This window comes from Berghia stephanieae, chromosome 5 (assembly GCF_034508935.2).
Source record: "Berghia stephanieae isolate SIO BIC M18660-M18661 chromosome 5, UCSD_Bste_1.3, whole genome shotgun sequence".
NCBI classification, from domain to species: domain Eukaryota; kingdom Metazoa; phylum Mollusca; class Gastropoda; order Nudibranchia; family Aeolidiidae; genus Berghia; species Berghia stephanieae.
In genome coordinates, this window is record NC_088364.1 from 64713000 (window position 1) to 64732999 (window position 20000).

Consider the following 20000-nt stretch of genomic DNA (forward strand, 5'->3'; position numbering starts at 1 on the left):
ATTTGGCTAGAAAACTCGTCTTTCAAATATCGATCGATTTAAATGGCCCTCATCTTGGCAAAAACTTTCAAACCTGGGTCTTCGTGAAGTTTTCCATCAAGTCCCAGAGTTGAGAGTTTTTTTCCAAGATGAGGGCCATTTAAATCGATCGATATTTGTGGCCAAATTTTTAAATACGAGTTTTTTACCGTTAACTGGTTAATGGTCCGTGAAAATAGCTTTCGTCATTCCACAAGTATTTGGTCATTTGGTCTGAAGTTGATTCCTTGGTATCCTAAATTATGGATACATCAGCTGTTGCCTCAAAAGACACAGACAGATGAATTGGTCGATAGAATAGAGTAGAATAGATAGAATAGAATAGAATAGATAGATAGATAGATAGATAGATAGATAGATAGATAGATAGATAGTGGGTATGGGGAAGTGCCACTGTGTGACTGAATCGCACAGTGGCGAGTGCGACTGCTCGCGTATCTCTCTTTCTATCTCTCAGCCAGGCGGATGGTACCGTGTCAGTTGGATCCCAGGTTTGACTCTGACACGCGATATTTTTATTATCTGTTTTCATTTGGCACTTCTCCATACTCCATAACATTTCTAATCATGAATGACCTTTGACAACTTTAAACTTTGACCATGCCATTGAACAAAAATGGAAAGTTAAGTGGACCACCATCGGGACACATATAACATAATATACATGTTTTGATTCTAAGATTTACGGTACAACTGTTTCGTAATCCCCTGTAACCAAAACTATCAGGCCACTTTGGTAATCTATCCCCGTATTATGATAATGTTGTGATTTCTTCGTCGGTGTTCGTCTGTGTTTCCCAGATTGACCGATAAGACGATCAGTTCCACAATACAATATGGTTACTTTATCAAGATAAGGTTGCTAAGATTAATTTTCTGCTTGGATCTGTGTTGTATTATATGAATAAACTGCCAGATATAAATGGATGTATTATGCCGAGCCTCTCTATTATTTATATTGAAACCACTTATAATGATCAAACCACCTGTCTATGTACACCAGAGCTGCCTTCTTGAAATTTAAAAAAAAATCGTGATTTCCAAGGGAAAAAAAAATTCACGTTTAATAGCTTTAGAAATAAACAATTTGCTCTCAGCATGGTCCAAAAATGCTCCAAAGTACTAAATATAGATTCTAAGAAGCTAAACTTTCCTTCTCAACATGATTTATTGAGTCAAAGAGACCTATGCAGTTTTCTAGCTGGAGACAAAAATTCGTATTACGACGAATTTTCCCCCCAATTTTTAATCAACTGAACCTTTCTTTTTTTCTTCTTTTTATTTATTTTTTTATTTTTAAAGAAAAGGTGTTATGTTCGTTGACAAATGTTCTTAAAATGTTTCTTCTTCTTCTTCTTCTTCTTCTTCTTCTTCTTCTTCTTCTTCTTCTTCTTCTTCTTCTTCTTCTTCTTCTTCTTCTTCTTCTTCTTCTTCTTCTTTTTCTTTCTTCTTTTTTCTTCTTTTCTTCTTCTTCTTCTTCTTCTTCTTCTTCTTCTTCTTCTTCTTCTTCTTCTTCTTCTTCTTCTTCTTCTTCTTCTTCTTCTTCTTCTTCTTTCTTCTTCTTCTTCTTCTTCTTCTTCTTCTTCTTCTTCTTCTTCTTCTTCTTCTTCTTCTTCTTCTTCTTCTTCTTCTTCTTCTTCTTCTTCTTCTTCTTCTTCTTCTTCTTTCTTCTTCTTCTTCTTCTTCTTCTTCTTCTTCTTCTTCTTCTTTTCTTCTTCTTCTCTTCTCTTCTTCTTCTTCTTCTTCTTCTTCTTCTTTCTTCTTCTTCTTCTTCTTCTTTCTTCTTCTTCTTCTTCTTTCTTCTTCTTCTTCTTTCTTCTTCTTCTTCTTCTTCTTCTTCTTTCTTCTTCTTCTTCTTCTTCTTCTTCTTCTTCTTCTTCTTCTTCTTCTTCTTCTTCTTCTTCCTTCTTCTTCTTCTTCTTCTTTCTTCTTCTTTCTTCTTCTTCTTCTTCTTCTTCTTCTTCTTCTTCTTCTTCTTCTTCTCTTCTCTTCTTCTTCTTCTCTTCTTCTTTTCTTCTTCTTCTTCTTCTTCTTCTTCTTCTTCTTCTTCTTCTTCTTCTTCTTCTTCTTCTTCTTCTTCTTCTTCTTCTTCTTCCTTCTTCTTCTTCTTCTCTTCTTCTTCTCTTCTTCTTCTTCTTCTTCTTCTTCTTCCTTCTTCTTCTTCTTCTTCTTCTTCTTCTCTTCTTCTTCTTCTTCTTCTTCTTCTTCTTCTTCTTCTTCCTTCTTCTTCTTTCTTTCTTCTTCTCTTCTTCTTCTTCTTCTTCTTCTTTCTTCTTTCTTCTTCTTCTTTTCTTCTTCTTCTTTCTTCTTTTCTTCTTCTTCTCTTCTTCTCTTCTTCTTCTTCTTTCTTCTTCTTCTTCTTCTTTCTTCTTCTTCTTCTTCCTTCTTCTTCTTCTTCTTCTTCTTCTTCTTCTCTTCTTCTTCTTCTTCTTTCTTCTTCTTCTTTTCTTCTCTTCTTCTTCTTCTTCTCTCTTCTTCTTCTTTCTTCTTCTTCTCTTCTTCTTCTTTCTTCTTCTTCTTTCTTCTTTCTCTTCTTCTTCTTCTTCTTTCTTCTTCTTCTTCTTCTTCTTCTTTTACTTATTATTATTATTTTATTATTATTATTATTATTATTTATTATTATTATATTATTATTATTACTCCAACCAGATCAACCCCAACAGCAAGGCTTTCTACGAGGGTGTCCAGGTGAATGACGTCATAGTCTCCATCAACGGTCACGTTATACAAGGCTTAAACCACGGAGAGGTCCAAGCGCTGGTCAAAAATACCACCGGAGGGACGTTGGGATTGCAACTCCAGAGGTGAGCTCATTGTTAAACCCAAGGAGTTGTAGCCAGGTGGCTCAGGAGGTACGGTGTCTCGTCTCGTCACAAAAGTCAAGCAATCTTAAAATGGGACAGCGTGGCTCAGCGTTACGGTCTTGGATTCGTACCCGAAATGTACCGAGTTCGATCACCCACCGCTGGCTTGCGGCGCTGCACTGCGGCTGACGCTTGGGTTATTCCAGTCTTCCCTTGGAATAGACTCTAGAGACAGATTTCCCCTATTAGACGAATAAAGGAAATTATATTTATTTTATTTAATCTTCAGCGTGGTTAGTGGCGGGATGGGTCGTGTAAAAGTTCTGGGTTAGGCATATTGACACGCACACACACATACACACACACACACACACACACACACACAGAGAGACATACATATATATAAATATATACACACACACAACATAACCGCTCTCGATTCAGGTGTGAATGAGGTTCTGGCTATAGTCAATGGCGGATATTATAAGAGTGGTAATGGTACAAATGGAACGCCTAACAGGCGACTAGTGCTTCTCGAAATGGAAATAATACAGTATCACATGGCCTGTTTAGGAAATATATTGTGAAGCGTATTGAACATGGTAAAACCGTAGAAGACTCTTAAAATTGGGACTCCTGAGTCCCATATTTGAACGTTCTTTTTTTTTTTTTCTTTCTTTTTAACGATGAGGGTAATTTTAATTGATCGATATTTGAAGGACGAGTAATATGGCCAATTAAAAAAATTCTTTAGCGTTTATAGCAATAGGACAGAAAGGTGGTGACCTCACACTGTTCTAAAATCCTTAGAAATGTGTATGTAACCAGCCCTTAGGAGGACTAATAATGAATGGGTTACATATTGAATCATAAGGTGGCATAACTACACATATTTTAGAAGCAGAGTGTATAGACAGGTTCTTAAGATTGCAGGACGTAGAAAAGCGAAGATGGATGATCTTTATTATTAACGTACCAGCATATATTTAGACTGGAAAATAAGATGTCATCACTCTGAAACCAGAAGATCATTTACACACAAGAAATGTATCCAGTCCTACGGAAGCGTGGTTTTACACTTTCAATGAGATAGGAACCAGTTTTTTGACATCACAATAGTGTTCCTTATTCTCGTCCCGAAATTCTCCACATTTATTCCAAATTTTGAGTCATAATGACATTGTTAATCTTGGTTTTGTTTTGTTTTTCTTCTTCCTTTTTGTTGTTGTTTTTTTTCTTCTTTGGGGTGGGGTGGGGGGAGGATTGCGCTTCCCCATCTCACATGTGTTAGAGATAAGAAACGGATATGATTGCCGGCTTTATATAATTTGTATCGATTACAATCTCCGCCAATGATAAATTATGTGTCAGTATCGACCGGCTCTGCAATAATTTGGCTACGAGCCCAGCTTTCCATTTAGGCGAATCGAATCTTATGATATATTAGCAAGTTTACGAATTACGTTCCCCGAACCTAAACGAACGACCAACGGCGAGGAAGAAAGCCAGGATCTGTCTTCAAACGTCGCCACACTACGAGTTTTAACTTGGTAACTCGCGCACTGGGCGTCTTGTGTCGACGTCTGAGTACAGATCCTAGAATTCTTCCTCGTCGTTGATCGATCGTTAAGGTTCGGGGAACCTATTCGTTAGCTTTCTAATGTTATTATTATCATACGAATATAGTTGAGTTTGATGTAACAGTGTATAGCTAATTTCCGAAGAGAATTGACCACATACATAATATTTTATAAAGGCCATTTCGAGCCGGCATCTTCTATAGTTTTGAGTCCATGCGACAACACACTGTGTGCGGCAATGTGGTCTAGTGGTATGACACTTGCCTTTTGGACCGGAAGGCCAGGGTTCGAGTTCCGATCTGAGCGGCGCATAGTTGAGTCCTTTACTCATATTATCTCACCTAACTTAGGTGTAGAATGAGTACATACCATTCCCGTTAAAAGTGTGGTCTCTGTCGGAAAAAATGTAATATTGTCTCGTTCCACATGTTAAGTGTTGCTGTTGGCTTGGGACCCCTTGTAAAGCGCTTTGAATACGTTTAGTGGATATTGCGGTGTATAAATGCTCTAGTTTTGTGTGTGACGTCTACTTCATTCCATCTCTGTGTCTAAGCCGATTCTTGATTATTTGTTAGATTATTTAATTGATATCTACTTCCTTTTCCATTATTCGTTGTAAAAATCGTGCCATGTTGTTTGGGTAACTCCAATTCAGAATTTTTAAAAATATCCGTGAGCATTCATATTGTATTACAATATCTACTAAACGTGCTCATAGCGCTTTACAAGGGGTAACAATCCAACAGCAACACTTAACATGTAGGACGAGACGAGACATGACGCCTGTTTGGCGAAATAACATTTTTTTTTTTCCAACGGAGACAACACTGTTAACAGCCAAGTGCTGATTTTACACCAGTGTGCTGTGAGAGAATGTGAATAGAGAGCCTTTTATAAGGGCTCAACTATGCGCCGCTCATTGCGGGACTTGAACCCATGACCCTCCGATCCAAAGGAAGGGTCTTACTACTAGACCACACAGCCACACAATGTAGACTTGAGGATGTTATGATTATATGAATTATCCTAATCTCACGATAGCTAACTATGAAGCATATGGATATATGGCCTATGTGGTATTTTAAAAGATACATCACTTTTTTTGAAGTTCAATTTTTAAAAAGAACCAATACTAAAATTATAGATAAATAAATAAATGAACTAATAAGTGAATGAATAACTAAATAAATAAATGATAAAATAAATAAATAAATAAATAAATGAATAACTGAATGAATTAATGGATGAATGAATGAATGAATGAATGAATGAATGAATGAATGGATTGATGAATGAATTCATTAGTTAATTAATTAATCGATAAAAGTAGTCCTTCAGAGCCACCCGGAGTTTATCCCGATACCTGTAACATGAAAGGGACAATAGCAATTGCTTGCTACCCGTAGGATATGACGCTAGTCTATAGCAAAACAGATAAAGCCTGGCACATTAGCATAAAAAAGATCACTTCCGTCAGGTATTGATGCTTTACGCCTAGCCAAATAGCTCACAGCATTCGCCAGATGGAAATGCCGTACCAACACTCAAAACAATATGTAATCAAACGTTTATTGTCTGATTGATAGAATGTAGTATTAACTTAGTCATAAAAATGGCTGAAGAAAATTAAAATAATGAGCTGAGTGACGCCAATTTCGTTCTATCTATAATAATAATATGTCATAATATTGATACATTAGCCGAGGGGAGACTATATTGTATTAATTTATGGATTGTCAGCCTTTCTAAGTGACCACACACATATTACTTACTATTCGTTAAGTACCTACACTATTTATCTATCCCCCAAGTTGAGACCTTATCGTGGTAACTCTTGAATATCCCAAGGCGACCCCGAGTATTTTCTTATCAGATCGAAACATAATTTGACAGTCAGTGTACCTAACTGTCTTACTTTGACAAAACGGTTTCTTAAACACATTTTGGTCATAAAACGTTTACTTTACATTATAATAGGGGACAGCGTGGCTCAGCGGTGTGGTCTTTGGTTCGTACCCGAAAGGTACCGAGTTCGACTACACCGCCGCGCTGTGTGGCCTTGAGCAAGTCACCTAGTCTTAGCTCACTTTGCGACAAGGCACTGTGGCTGGCGCTTGGGTTATTCCAGTCTTCCCGTGGTATATAATATAGACCCTGAAAATTTTTTTTCCCTTAGGGATGATTAAAGGGAATTATATTTATTTAATTTTTGAAAATAAATTATCGATAGATTAACCAATTATTTGCCGTACTCTGGGAAAAAAAACCCAACAAAATTCGTGTTTAAAACATTGTCCGGAAAACTCGTCCTTCAAATATCTATCGATTTAAATGATCCTCATCTTGGCTAAAACGTTCAAACCTGGGACCACGCGAAGTATTCCATCACATCCCAGGTTTGAGAGTTTTTTGTCGAGATGGCTGTTCATTTAACTCGATGGATATTTATTAATGGACAAGATTTCTGGCCACATTTTTAAATACGTGTTTTTCCATAGTACGGTAGTTTTTAAGTGGTTAAACATGTCAAACATTGACCCACGAGTGACAACTGTAGTGCCAGTCTCGGGTTTAAGAATTTTGAAAAATTGAGGGGAGGCGGTGTGTGTGTGTGTGTGTGGGGGGGGGGGGTGTTCTAGGTGAGATCACCCTATCCAATTCATCGAAGTAATATGAGGGGAAAATATATACATAAATATATTGGATTTTTGGCCGAAATGAACAAAAGGTGTTTTGTCCGCATTTGTCCGAATATTATTGGAAATGGATAGGGAGTTGATTTTGTGATTTGTTTGATTGTGGCATGTACTAGTAGTAGCCAGTGTTATGGAATGGTCTGATCACTTCGATAGGTGAGATCACTGAGGTCTGTTAGATCTGTCGGAAGTGACTTTGCGATAGACTAGCGTCATAACCAAAGAACAGCAAGCATTTGCTGTTTTCCGTTTCACGCTATAGAAACCAGCATAAACTCAGACTCGATGGGGAAAATACCAGGTTTGATAGCTTTTACCAAGATGATGGTCATTAAAATCTATCGATACCTGGAAGGACGAGTTTTCTGGCCAAATTTTTAAAGACCTGGTTTTCCAGAGTACTGTAGTGAACTGGTTTATTTTCATCTTATCATTTCACTTAATATCTCTTTTTCCCTCTCCATTTCCACACCCCCCCCCCCCAAACTCCACCATCCCACCCGTCCATACAGAGAGACTAAAACCGTGAACGGACACGTCAACGGAACCAATGGGACGTCGCATCCACATTCACCCATCGACGACAATAGTAATAGTATAAACAACAATGACCACAACAGCATCAGCAGTGGACACAGTCCTGTAGGAAAACCAGGTAAGTCAGATGACCATAATATTTATAATGGTCAGAGGTATATTAGTTGATAATTTGTTTCATCACTCACGTGATGTCACTGATGTCACACACGATTCTTACATTCTTGATTTTTGGAATTCGGGACGGTTTTCCAACCGATGTACCAGCTAGCGGATACTTGACTGTAGATTTATATATTTAAAAATTAATGATAAACTCACCATATGCAAAGCATTTTTGGCTTTGTTAATCAAATCGGAGTATTATCATTATGGTTTTTGTTTATTTATTTATGTATTTATTTGTATATATTATTATGTGTACAGGCGGTGTTTATATTGGGTTAGAGAAGGGAAATTGCAAATTGTGGCACTCCAGTGTGATATTAAATACAAAGAAAGAAAGACATAATTATCATTACTCAAAATTACTTTACTACGTACTGTAATATCTTTTTTTGTTGTTGTTGTTGTTGTTTTTTTTTTAAATATCCCGTAACGTAATGTTATATAACTCTTTTCTTCATATTTGTGTATTGATTTTTTATTATTATTCTTGCTTTCTTTCAATAAGCATTACAAATTCTTAACAACTTTGCTTCTATATGACATACAGGAAATACATTTTCTAGTATCTGTTATGATGATTATTTTTGTCATGGTCAATGTTGTGGTTGTCTTCTCTTTTTCTTTTCTTTAGTTTTTGTTGTATATTTTTATTTTATTGATTAATCAATATATAAACTCGATATATTTGGTGCTGTTCATATCCAATATATACTTATTATAAACAGATCTGATAACCCAAAATGTTGTAGGCTCATTTTGTTGTTATAGGAATACTCTCATGCCCACCTAAAATATTGTTCATAACAACTATGTTAAATCAGGCCCATAATTACCCTCGCTTATCAGACCTGTATGGATTATACCAAATTGACAGGAAAGTTATTTTTCAGTTATTTCCCTTGATACCATTTTCCATCCATTCTATCATTGATTCATTGGGATATTATTATAATAATATTACAGTTCCAGCAGTCGTTATCCAACATGCTACAGTTCTAGCAGTCGTTGTCCACCACGTTATAGCAATATCTCTATTATCATTTGTGCTATTTAATTTAATATTTAATGTTTATCACCTCATAACTCGCATAACGTTATTTTCTTCTATATTTCCAGTCATTTTCCTGTTCAAAATGTGGGTTTTTCTTCTTTCCTCCCTTCAGCCAATCGCTTCTCTCTCTCTCTCTCTCTCTCTACTCTCTCTCTCGCTTCTCTCCGTCTCCGGACACTGCTTCACAATTAATTCTTAGTCTATGTTTAATTATGCTGCCCCCCCCCCCCCTCCTCTATTTATCATCTTTCGCTGCTTTACCCTTTTCTTCTTTTTAACCTACAGCCAAATAATTCTCGTCCAATCTATACGACAATTTTCATGCTTCCACACCCCCCCCCCCCTTTTTTTTCAAGGCTTTATCCTTTTCTAACTTTTCACTTACATCCAAACAAATCTCTCGGTCCGTCCGTCCGTCCGTCCGTCTGTCGGTCCGTCCGTCCGTCTGTCGGTCCGTTCATCCGTTCACCCGTCCATCCGTTCACCTGTCCATTCATAACGGCAACGATAATAACACGACAGGTAGTTTATGCCCTTCATCTTTCCCTGTCATGCACAATCTTTCACTCACGTGCACAAATTATCATAGAACCATAATCGCGATTTCTTTGTGGCCAAATATCTTATTCTAATTTGGCCAGAAAACGTTTCCTGCATGTATCGATAGATTAAAATGACGACCTTCGACTAGTCCAAAAGTTTTAAACCCAAGACTTCGAAAACGGCTCGGGTTTGAGACATTTGGACAAGTTTTGATGTCATTTTAACATATCATCACATTATTTATGAGGTTAAAATTTTCTGGCTAAATTTGCTAAAGGTGTTTTTCCAGTGTGCGTTATCATCCGCCTACGCATCTGGGGCCACCCAAATTGCTGATAGTGCAGTGCTCACTTTGATGCGACACACCTGAGACCTGAACACACACAAACACACAAACACGTCTAAGACGCGTTCAGGTGTTTAATAATAATAATAATAATAATGATAATAATAATAATAATAATAATAATAATAATAATAATAATAATAATAATAATAATAATAATAATATGATGATGATGATGATAATAATAATAATGATAATGATAATATTAATAATAATAATGATTATGATGATGATGATAAATAATAATAATAATAATAATAATAATAATAATAATAATAATAATAATAATAATAATAATATAATAATAATAATAATAATAATATAATAAATAATGTAATAATAATGATAATGATAATAATAATAATATAATATAATAATAATAATAATAATAATAATAATAATAATAATAATAAATAATAATAATAATAAATAATAATAATATAATAATAATAATAATAATAATAATAATAATAATAATAATAATAATAATAATAATAATATAATAATAATAATAATAATAATAATAATAGCAGTAATATAATAATAATAATGTTAATAATAATATGTAATAATAGAAACCTTACCGTCTGTGTCTGTGTTACGTAAGCGCACAGTATTATCATCATCATCAATATTATTATTAATATTGTGCTTATCTCAGCAAGAAACTTACTGTCTGATGACGTGTTTGTTTAACATTCTCTTTTACAGATTTTTGACGTAAAATATGTATTCCTCGAAGGATCATGAATAAATTAGTAAAATACAAGTTTGAAAATGGAACCAGCATTGCAATTCTTTTATCTATTAATGTCTCTCAAAGCCATACTGATTGCAACAAAGTTGACATAAGGCGAGAGTGGTTTAGAAATTATTTTTTAAAATTCCAGAATTTCAATAAAAATTACTTTTATTTTAATAATTAATTTATATCAAACATATTGTTTCTCTTTAAAAAAATGAATTTAAAAAATATACTATAAGATAGTGTTGAATAAAAACTGCCTTTTATTTTAACTCTCTCGCCTTATTCCAAACACATTGTCTCTTCTCTTCTGTTAAAATATTTGTGTTAAGATAGAAACTGTTTTAGTTTTTAACATATCTCATCTTATTCCAAAACGATTATCTCTTAATTATCTAGTACTAAAAGACAAAATGCCAAGCGAATAATTCTTGCTACGTTCCTTTGAGCTATTTTTAGGGGTAAATGAATAGTTGTTTAATGTCACCACACACAAATATATTTTTCTCTTTCTAACGGAACTTTATTTAGATAGATGTAAAAACACTCTTTTATTTTATTAACTTTTCTTTTTCGAAGTTTAGTTCCTCAGTCTCAGTCATTGGTTCGGCAGCTACTCTATAAAGCTTGAAGCTGACAAACCGCATTTTTTAAAATTTGGCCAGAAAACGTTTACTTCAAATATCGATCGATTAAAACGATATCGATCTTGTCATAACGTGTTGAACCTGAGACTGTAAAGAAGTGTCAGGTTTAAATCTATTTTACTATTTTACAAGTTAGGAATCATCGTAGTCGATACACACTTTAAGGAAACGTTTTTTGGCCAAAATGATAAAGATGTGTTTTGCCATGTATTTGGCTGTAAATGTTCTCTATCTTCATTATTTATCTGGCATTTTGTCAATGAGTTGTCATGAGGTTTATTTTCAGCGAGGTTAAAAATAGTAACTAAGATTAATGGCTGCGAAGAGGAGAGAGACGGAGTGGAGGGGTTGTGAAGAGGTTTGGTGTGATTATGTTTATTGCTGAGTTTGTTTACGGTTGAGGTAAGACTATCAGTTTTAAAACCTTTCGTTTGTTTACTGTTTAAGTTCATAAGCTGTTTCAATTTCTAACGAATGCACGCTGCGCTGCGCGCTTACTCACACAGAAATAAATGCAGGAGATATGGTAAACACGAATAGAGGGATATGGCGTTTTCAAGGAAGCGGGGGGGGGGGGAGGAGAGAGAGAGGAGAGAGAGAGAGAGAGGAGAGAGAGAGAGAGAGAGAGAGAGAGAGAGAGAGAGAGAGAGAGAGAGAGAGAGCTCAATAGAATGAATGCCCCATAGCTCTATCTTGCATTATTCTAGAATGGAACCAAACAAGGAATCGGGCGATTTGCTTAATTTTAGTTACATTCTCCGCATACGCTGTATTGGGCAGTGGGGCTTTATTATAAGTTTTTGATATATTCGACAGGCCGATGGAAAGTTTAATAACGTGACACATCGAAAATGTCATTTTCTTCTGGGTATCCCATCAGATCTCCTTTCGAATCATCACTGCAATACTTAAGGAACACCCGTAAGCGTTATCTTTAATTTCTAGAACTTTGATTCCATACAAGGTTTGGAGATTCATGCCACCACCAAACTCACGTTTCTCTCACTCTTTCTCCGGAAATGTCTGTAGTTTCAGAGATGCCTCTTCCTGGTCAAAGAAATATGTCTCATGACTCCGGCAACACCATGTCTCAGACTGAGTTCTTCGTAGAGCACACTCCCTCACAACAATCATCATCCAACACAAACACCAAAACCAAAAACAAACGCCAAAAACCTTCGCACTACAATTATCACTCCCATAGAGATATCTTTTGCGACTACCTCGCCATGGACCAACCAAGACCATCTTACCACAACACCAAAGCCAAACCGGCAGATTCCTCAACGGCCTCGACTAACACGACAACGACAACCACAACCAAAACAACATGCTCCAGAAATGCCCCCGATGTCCAAACCTTTGCCAATTTGAACCTGGACCAAATAATCCTCTCAGACGAGTCCTCCTCGGCCTCCACGATCGGCCCCGATGATTTCGTCGACCTGGACGATTTTCTTGACCTCAGCAGCACCCAAACCGACAGTATCGGCATTGACAGCAAGACGACATCCAGAAGTACCTCAATCACCAGCAGCATAACCAGCGAAATCAAAATCGATAACATCAATGCAGGTTTCAATAAGAATGAAGAGAACATCGATGCCTCTGCCACAGTAGAAACAGACAATAAATATGACGCCAAATCCCCCGAACCCACAATTACTACAGCGACCATCATGACGAACAGAGAGCTTAAAGGCAAGAGTAAGATTCCCACTACTACCTACATCACAAGCAAGAAGGTTGTCGATAAAAAGCCAGCGCCCCCCAAAGAGGTCACAACAGTCAGATATCTTCCAGTAACAGTCCTTCCTAGGAAAGTTAAAGAAGCATCTGGTGTAAAAGATGAAGATCTCAAGTCCAAGGAGAATCGCTCTACCACGTTGACCATTGTTGCAACATCAGTTAACACACCTGGTGTCAGTGGAACCAACACAATCAATTCTTCGACTAACACAACATCTATTGCCGACACGACCACCACAAGCGCCGTTGTCAACACAAACATTAGCCACGTTAGCACTGACAGCAGTAACATTAATAATATCGAGAACAACAACAAGAATGATAACAACACAAACAATAACAACAACAACAACAACAAAACGGCGACCAAAAAGAAGAAATCCAAGCGCTCAGGTCATCAAACCTCCAGTTTTTACGTGACCGTTGGGGGAAACACTCAATCCTCAGGTATCAGCAGTGACCCCCATTTCCCTTCGTTGCAGTTCCGGTTCCTCGAAAATATTCCCTTTGCCACCTCCCCCCCCCCCCCCCCCCCCCCCGCCCCCACCTCTTTCATATTCAAAAACCTTTTGATTGTTTTCATTACCTATCAATTTTAACCACCAAAACCCTTTAATTCAACCCCGGCGTGTCTTTGATGCAGACCTTCAGATTGTAGTTTGGTTGAACCGAGTCCTAACACCTTTCTCAATGCCTGTCATAGGTAATCCATTTATTTGCCCCAAAGTTGCAATATCTATCACTGCAAATTTCTTAATTCGTCTTAAAATTATGTTGAATTGTCTTAGGCACTCTAATAATTATCTCCCGTGGTTTTCTGTTATCTTTATAAATATTATCTATTTATATAATTAAGTTGTCGTTCTTTGATCAGACATGCCCAACGGAAGAAATACTTAAATGCAATATTTCCATGAATTTTTTCTCCACTTCATAGCAAACAGACATGCAGTTATTTGATATTCTCGTCCTTTGTTTGATAAGAGTTTTTATTTCTGCTAGAAGACTCTATTAGGGGCTTTTGTTCACAAGTGCAAGAAGTAGGAATTTTGTCAACATACTTTTCTAGAAGACGCAATCGGGGCCTTGGATTTATAAATGGAAAAATGGTTGGAGTCTTTATATTCTTTCATAAGGACGCATTGAGGGTCTTAGTTCATAAGTGGAAAAAAGTTGGAATTTGAATATTCTTGCCAGGAGACGCAATTGGATATTGGGTCCATATGTGCAAAAGGTTGGGATTTGTCTTTGAAATAATTATTTATTGGAGACGGCTCAGGTTCAATAGTGCAAAAAGATGGGATTTGAACACATTCTTGTTTTATCTGGGGGTACCGATAGTTCAGTTGGTAGAGCACTCGCTTTACACGCAAAGGAACCGAGATCGATCCCCGGTGAAGTCGATACAATTTTATCCTCCCAACAGAGATTGGGTAGCTAGGTCCGTTTGATCTGGTGGATTGTACTTTGCGATGAGCTAGCGTCCTATCCAAAGGGTAGCAAACAATTGGTATTGTCAGTTTCATGCTATATAAACCGGGCTAAACTCCGGTTCCCTGGGCCTAATGGCTCTGAAGGACTATTACATTTTTAAAGATATCTCACCAGTCGCCGTCATAATTTGCGTTATGGTTTTCGAAGGCTAAGAATCGTGTAAAAATTCCTTTATTTTTTGCCTTCAGCTTATCTCATCGTGCATGCCAGACTAAGTGTCGGCTTAAGTTTAATACCCAAACGCGTTCCATTCTTGGCACAAACCGAGCAAGCGTTTATCAAAACTGTCTTCTCCTGAGCTTTCAACGATTAGTTTTAATATTCCAATTTATATAATAGTTAGCGGTGAAAACTAATAATTTTCTATTTTTAACCGGTTAACTGCTGTACTCTGAACGTCTCGTATTTAAAAATTTGGCCAGAAAACTCGCCCTTCAAATATCGATCGATTTAAACGAACCGCATATTGGCTAAAATTCTCAAAGGGAGATCTTCATTAATATCCCAGGTTTGAGATTTTTTGTCAAGATGAGGGTCATTTAAATTGATCGATATATGAAGGACGAGTTTTCTGGTCAAATTTTTAGATACGTGTTTTTTTCCAGAGTACTGCAGTTAACTGGTTAGATGACGGAACGATGAGTAAACTTTGGTTATGAATAGGATTATCATGGGGATGGGGGAGGGGGGGGGGGGTCGATATTTGTTAAAGTGTTTAAATTTTTATTTTATTTTACTAAGAATAAAGGGATTGCCTTATCACAAAAACTTAAAACGAAAAATGAAAAACACTTCAACATGAAAAGAGCGATGTGATTTTTTAAATGCATTTATTTATTAATTTAAGAAAGAACAGTTCGTTTTGAACATCAAAACAACTAGGTCAAAGTTTTTTAAATGCTTTGAACTGTAATTAACTTGGCTGAAATGTTTCAGTGGATTAAAAAGAAATAATAGTCAAGTAAATAAAAGCATAAGTAGATTTTAGGTCTAAGATAAAAAAAAAAGACTAAAACAAACAACATTTTGATTTGTTTGTTAAATATGTTTTTTAATCACTGCTAAATCTTAATTTTTACATGAAGATATTAATCTTTTAAGATTGAATTTTTGTGTCTAGGTGGACATATTATGTGTGATGGGTGGCGATACTGTGAAGGGAAATTGAGATTATATATTATACATTCTTACATGGGCATAAGTTCTCTGAAACGTTGGAACTCTTCATAATAGTCATAAATCATATTTATGAAGTCAATCTTAAATGTCTTGGGGAAACGACACAATTTGTAGCAGTGTAAATACATGGCATACAGAATAAAACAGAAGAATGTATTGCTGAAGATGATGACGATCAAATTCGTGTCAAAATCTCGAAGCGGGATCACACCAAAAGAGGAAGGAGTGGCGGTTTGAATCCAGTGATCGAAATCTTCGCATCATGGCGTCTAAACAAAATCTGTCAAATCTTGACTCATACTTTTTTAAAAATATTCTCATCAAGGGTTGATCACTTGATTTGTTCATTCACTCAAAGAAGTTGATTTTTTTCCTCTGTTTCTTGCCATTCAAGACACGTCCCAGTTTTCAGATTATGTCCTGTATCAAGGACATCTGAATACCATGACGCGCCCACGTCGTCAACAACTACAACAACAACAACAACCTCAAGGACAACAATGCTTTCCCCATCACTTGCAGAGATACCCACACCCCCATCATTCTCAGAGACACCCACATCCCCACTATTGGCAACAGCCTCAAAGATACCCATATCCCATCATGGTGTTCAAGGAGTCTTCCCTTCATCTTCGTCTTCTTCTTCATCTCCAAGACTCCCTGCCTCCTCGTCGTGCTCTGTCCCAAATCATCTACCCCAACCTCATCACCACCCCCCATCCTCCCTTTCCTCTTTCTCCGATTCCTCCTCGTCCGCCCCTTTCCCGGGTTCACCTCACCCTAGAATAAGATCAGGAGCTGCAGCTCTAGCAGGTATTGAATCACCCTAGAAGAGTGACATGTAGTGGCGTGGTTGCTTTCAATTCCATTTAACCTGTTAACTACCGGACTCTGGAAAGACACGCATTTAAACATTTCGCCAGAAAACTGGTCCATCAATTATCGATCGATTAAAATGATTCTCATCTCGGCAAAAACTCGCAAACCTGAGATTTCTGAACAAGTGCGTATGAAAGGTGCCAGACAAAGCAGGAAATAGGTCGGAGGTTCGTTCCCCAATCGTGGAAAACTGATTTTTTGGGATGTTTAAAAAAAAAATTGTATATTTATTTTTTACTTTGTCTGGAACATTTCATACACACTTGTTCAGATCTATATCTTACACCGGTTCCCACTCCCCAATTTCTCTCGAGAGTTTTTGCCAAGAAGAGAGTCATTTTAAATCGATCGATATTTGAAGGACAAGTTTTCTGGAAGTTTTAAAAACGAGTTTTTTTTCCAGAGAGCGGCAGTTAACTGGATAATAGACTCTGGCATTTCCAATAATTCATTCATTGTTGCCAATCCGATGAAGCTCCCAACTAATCCGATACCCAGATTTTGATGCATCACCGTGTTCTTGGGGGGACTTTTGCAGTTTTTGCAGTCCCCGCTCCTTATTTGCTTTTAGACTAGTCTGCTATTATATATAATTTTTTAAAACTTAAACACAGACAATGGCTTAGAGCCTGCTATATTAATGACTATTTGTTACTTTTTATAAAGAGTTTTTATGTTGCGTTGAAATTATGTTATCCTTGTTTAATGATGTTACTCTTTCTCTATCGTCACCCTTCTCATTTCTTGTTAAAACCTATGTTTATTACAGCCATTGCAAAACACTAATAAAACGCTTTTTTCCCATTTTTAGCCCGAAATATGACACCTAATATTGCGCCGAATTAAGATACAATTAATTCCACATCTGACATTTCGTTGAATAATTTTAGACAGGTTGTGAGCCATGTCTGAGAGGTTTGAGAGAAAAAAATGATACTGGATACAATGAAAAAAAAAGCATTTTGTCAGTTACGCATGTTTGAAATTAAAAAATAATACTGGCAAAAATGAAAAATTATTTTGTCAGTTGCACATTTTTGAAATATGAATTGAACAGGGCTGACAGTCAGTTTACAATAGAGAACTTTTATTTTAATATCAAACTATTTATCACAACAACACAAAGATGGTTTAGGACCCTATTAATCAAAGCGTTATGCGTATTATTATTATTATCAAGCATTAAAGTTAACGGAAATCTGCGCATGTCAGCTTGACGCGACAGCTTCCTGTTCCAGATCTGGAAGCCCAAATTAATGTCAGATCTCGTCCGTTTCACTGTCTTGGGTGGCCGTCAGGAGTGTCAGCATTAATTAGTCACAAGTGACTATCTGACTCTATTAGTTGTAAAACAACCAAGAGTCTGGGGTCTTAATAATCACGCACGCTGAATTTATTATATATATATATATATATATATATATATATATATATATATATATATATATATATATATATATATATATATATATATATATGTATATTGGTGTTGTACAGCATCAGTTATATCACATGAGGAGAAATAATAATTTGGTAATTTTTATCTTATTGTGCACTTTTGGTAAGATAGGAGGAGGAGGAGAAAAAGGAGGGGAAGGTGAAAGGCGGATTTAGATTAGGATGAGGAGTAGGAGAGAGAGAGAGAGAGAGAGAGAGAGAGAGAGAGAGAGAGAGAGAGAGAGAGAGAGAGAGAGAGAGAGAGAGAGAAAGAAAGAAAGAAATAGAGAGAGAGAGATAGAGAGAGAGAAAGAAATAGAGAGAGAGAGAGAGAAAGAAAGAAAGAGAGAGAGAGAGAGAGAGAGAGAGAGAGAGAGAGAGAGAGAGAGAGAGAGAGAGAGAGAGAGAGAGCATGTTTGGGTCATTTTAAGGTGTCGATTTATTATGATATGAAGTTTTAAAAATTTTTTTGGCCAAATTGTATAAAACATTTTTTTTGTTTTCAGCAACCACCTTCTTACTCTTTAAAAAAGAAGCACACATTTAAAAGATGTGGACAGAAAACTCGTCGCTAAAACGTTGATGGATTAAAATGACCCTCGTCTTGTCAAAAGTTCTCAAACCTGGGACTTTAATATTGAAAGTCCCAATTTTAAGAGTTTTTGGCAAGACAATGTCATTTTAATCCATCGATGTTTTAATTTGAAGGATGATTTTTCTGGCCAAAATTTTAAAAAGATATTCATAGTAATCAGAGAAAGTGTTTAGCTCGGAAACTGAGATTTATATAAAATTCAGAACGGGAATGAATGATCCCATTGTAAATCACATGGGATGTTTGTTCCCTCTACGAAACGGTTCAGGTATGGCTCCCTCCATCAATCTGTGTCATGATTTAATGGCTCATTGAATCTCCCTGGAAAGTTCATTTTTAAAGATATATTTTATATAGTAAGTACCTACTGTAATGTGATTAACTTACATCAGGATAAAGACTGTGGCTCTAGAGTTTAGTTTTAGATATGTTTTATATAGTATGTATCTACTCATGTAATGTGATTTACTACATCAAGATTAAGACTATATGTTTCCAGTTTCATTTACTGAAACAGAAGAAGATGACTTTTTCTAAACGGAGTGAATTTTCTAGAAATGTTTTAGCATAACTTTGTATAGATCATTATTTTCGAGTTCTTGGAAATTAGTTTTTATGATTTATGTTCTTCTGTAACAAATAAATGTATGTATATATATATATAATATATATATATATATATATATATATATATATATATATATATATATATAATTTATTCATAACCAAGGAAATTTGAACGGTTTTTAGTTTCATAATATAATCTAGAGCAAGATTATAGTCTAATATTGAAAATAGTGGAAAGGAAATGTGAATGGTTTTTAGTATAATAGATGTTATAATCTGAACAAGGAAGTTTGTGGACGGTTTTAGCCTACCTATTATCGTTCGTGACCAGCAGTTTTTGAACTTTTCGAGAGGTAACATGTTACAATTTTCACTCACAAGATGGATTTTGTTTTCTGATTGAAATTGTTTGAACATCCTTTTAGTGACAGATTATCATTACGAGCTGATGTTTTTATTCATGATATTATACTTTGTAAAGCTGTGAGGCTTAGAAGTTGATTCTTCTTCTTCTTCTTCTTCTTCTTCTTCTTCTTCTTCTTCTTCTTCTTCTTCTTCTTCTTCTTCTTCTTCTTCTTCTTCTTCTTCTTCTTCTTTCTTCTTCTTCTTCTTTCTTCTTCTTCTTCTTCTTCTTCTTCTTCTTCTTCTTCTTCTTCTGATATTATTATTATTATTATTATTATTATTATTATTATTATTATTATTATTATTATTATTATTTATTATTATTATTATTATTATTATTATTATTTGAATATAATTATTTAAGTTATATATTTATCATTCAATTCTAACCCCTTTTTGAGTTTTAATTACTGTTTTGAAATTTGGAATTATTGATTAACTCTCCCATGTCTGTTACGAATTAATTTGTACATTTTTTCTTTGTTGTTGCTGTGGTTTTTGTAGTTTTATTTTTTGTTGTTTTATTGATTTGTTTTCTT

At 35.7% G+C, this 20000-nt stretch overlaps 1 protein-coding gene across 38 annotated transcripts in view; it reads left to right on the plus strand.

Moving 5' to 3' along the window:
* LOC144973405 (uncharacterized) overlaps window positions 1-20000 on the plus strand; it is a 265478-nt gene that overhangs the window by 97597 nt on the left and 147881 nt on the right. For 8 of the 38 annotated variants that reach the window (XM_078915799.1, XM_078915789.1, XM_078915792.1 and 5 more), the window contains exon 1: window positions 12079-13352. In XM_078915799.1, the coding sequence (XP_078771925.1) occupies window positions 12176-13352 (1177 nt within the window). In that variant the 5' untranslated portion in view covers window positions 12079-12175. Of the gene's footprint in view, window positions 1-2688; window positions 2844-7631; window positions 7775-12074; window positions 13353-15972; window positions 16392-20000 lie in introns of those variants that run through there. The other 30 variants (XM_078915810.1, XM_078915814.1, XM_078915815.1 and 27 more) reach the window with 8 other exon arrangements.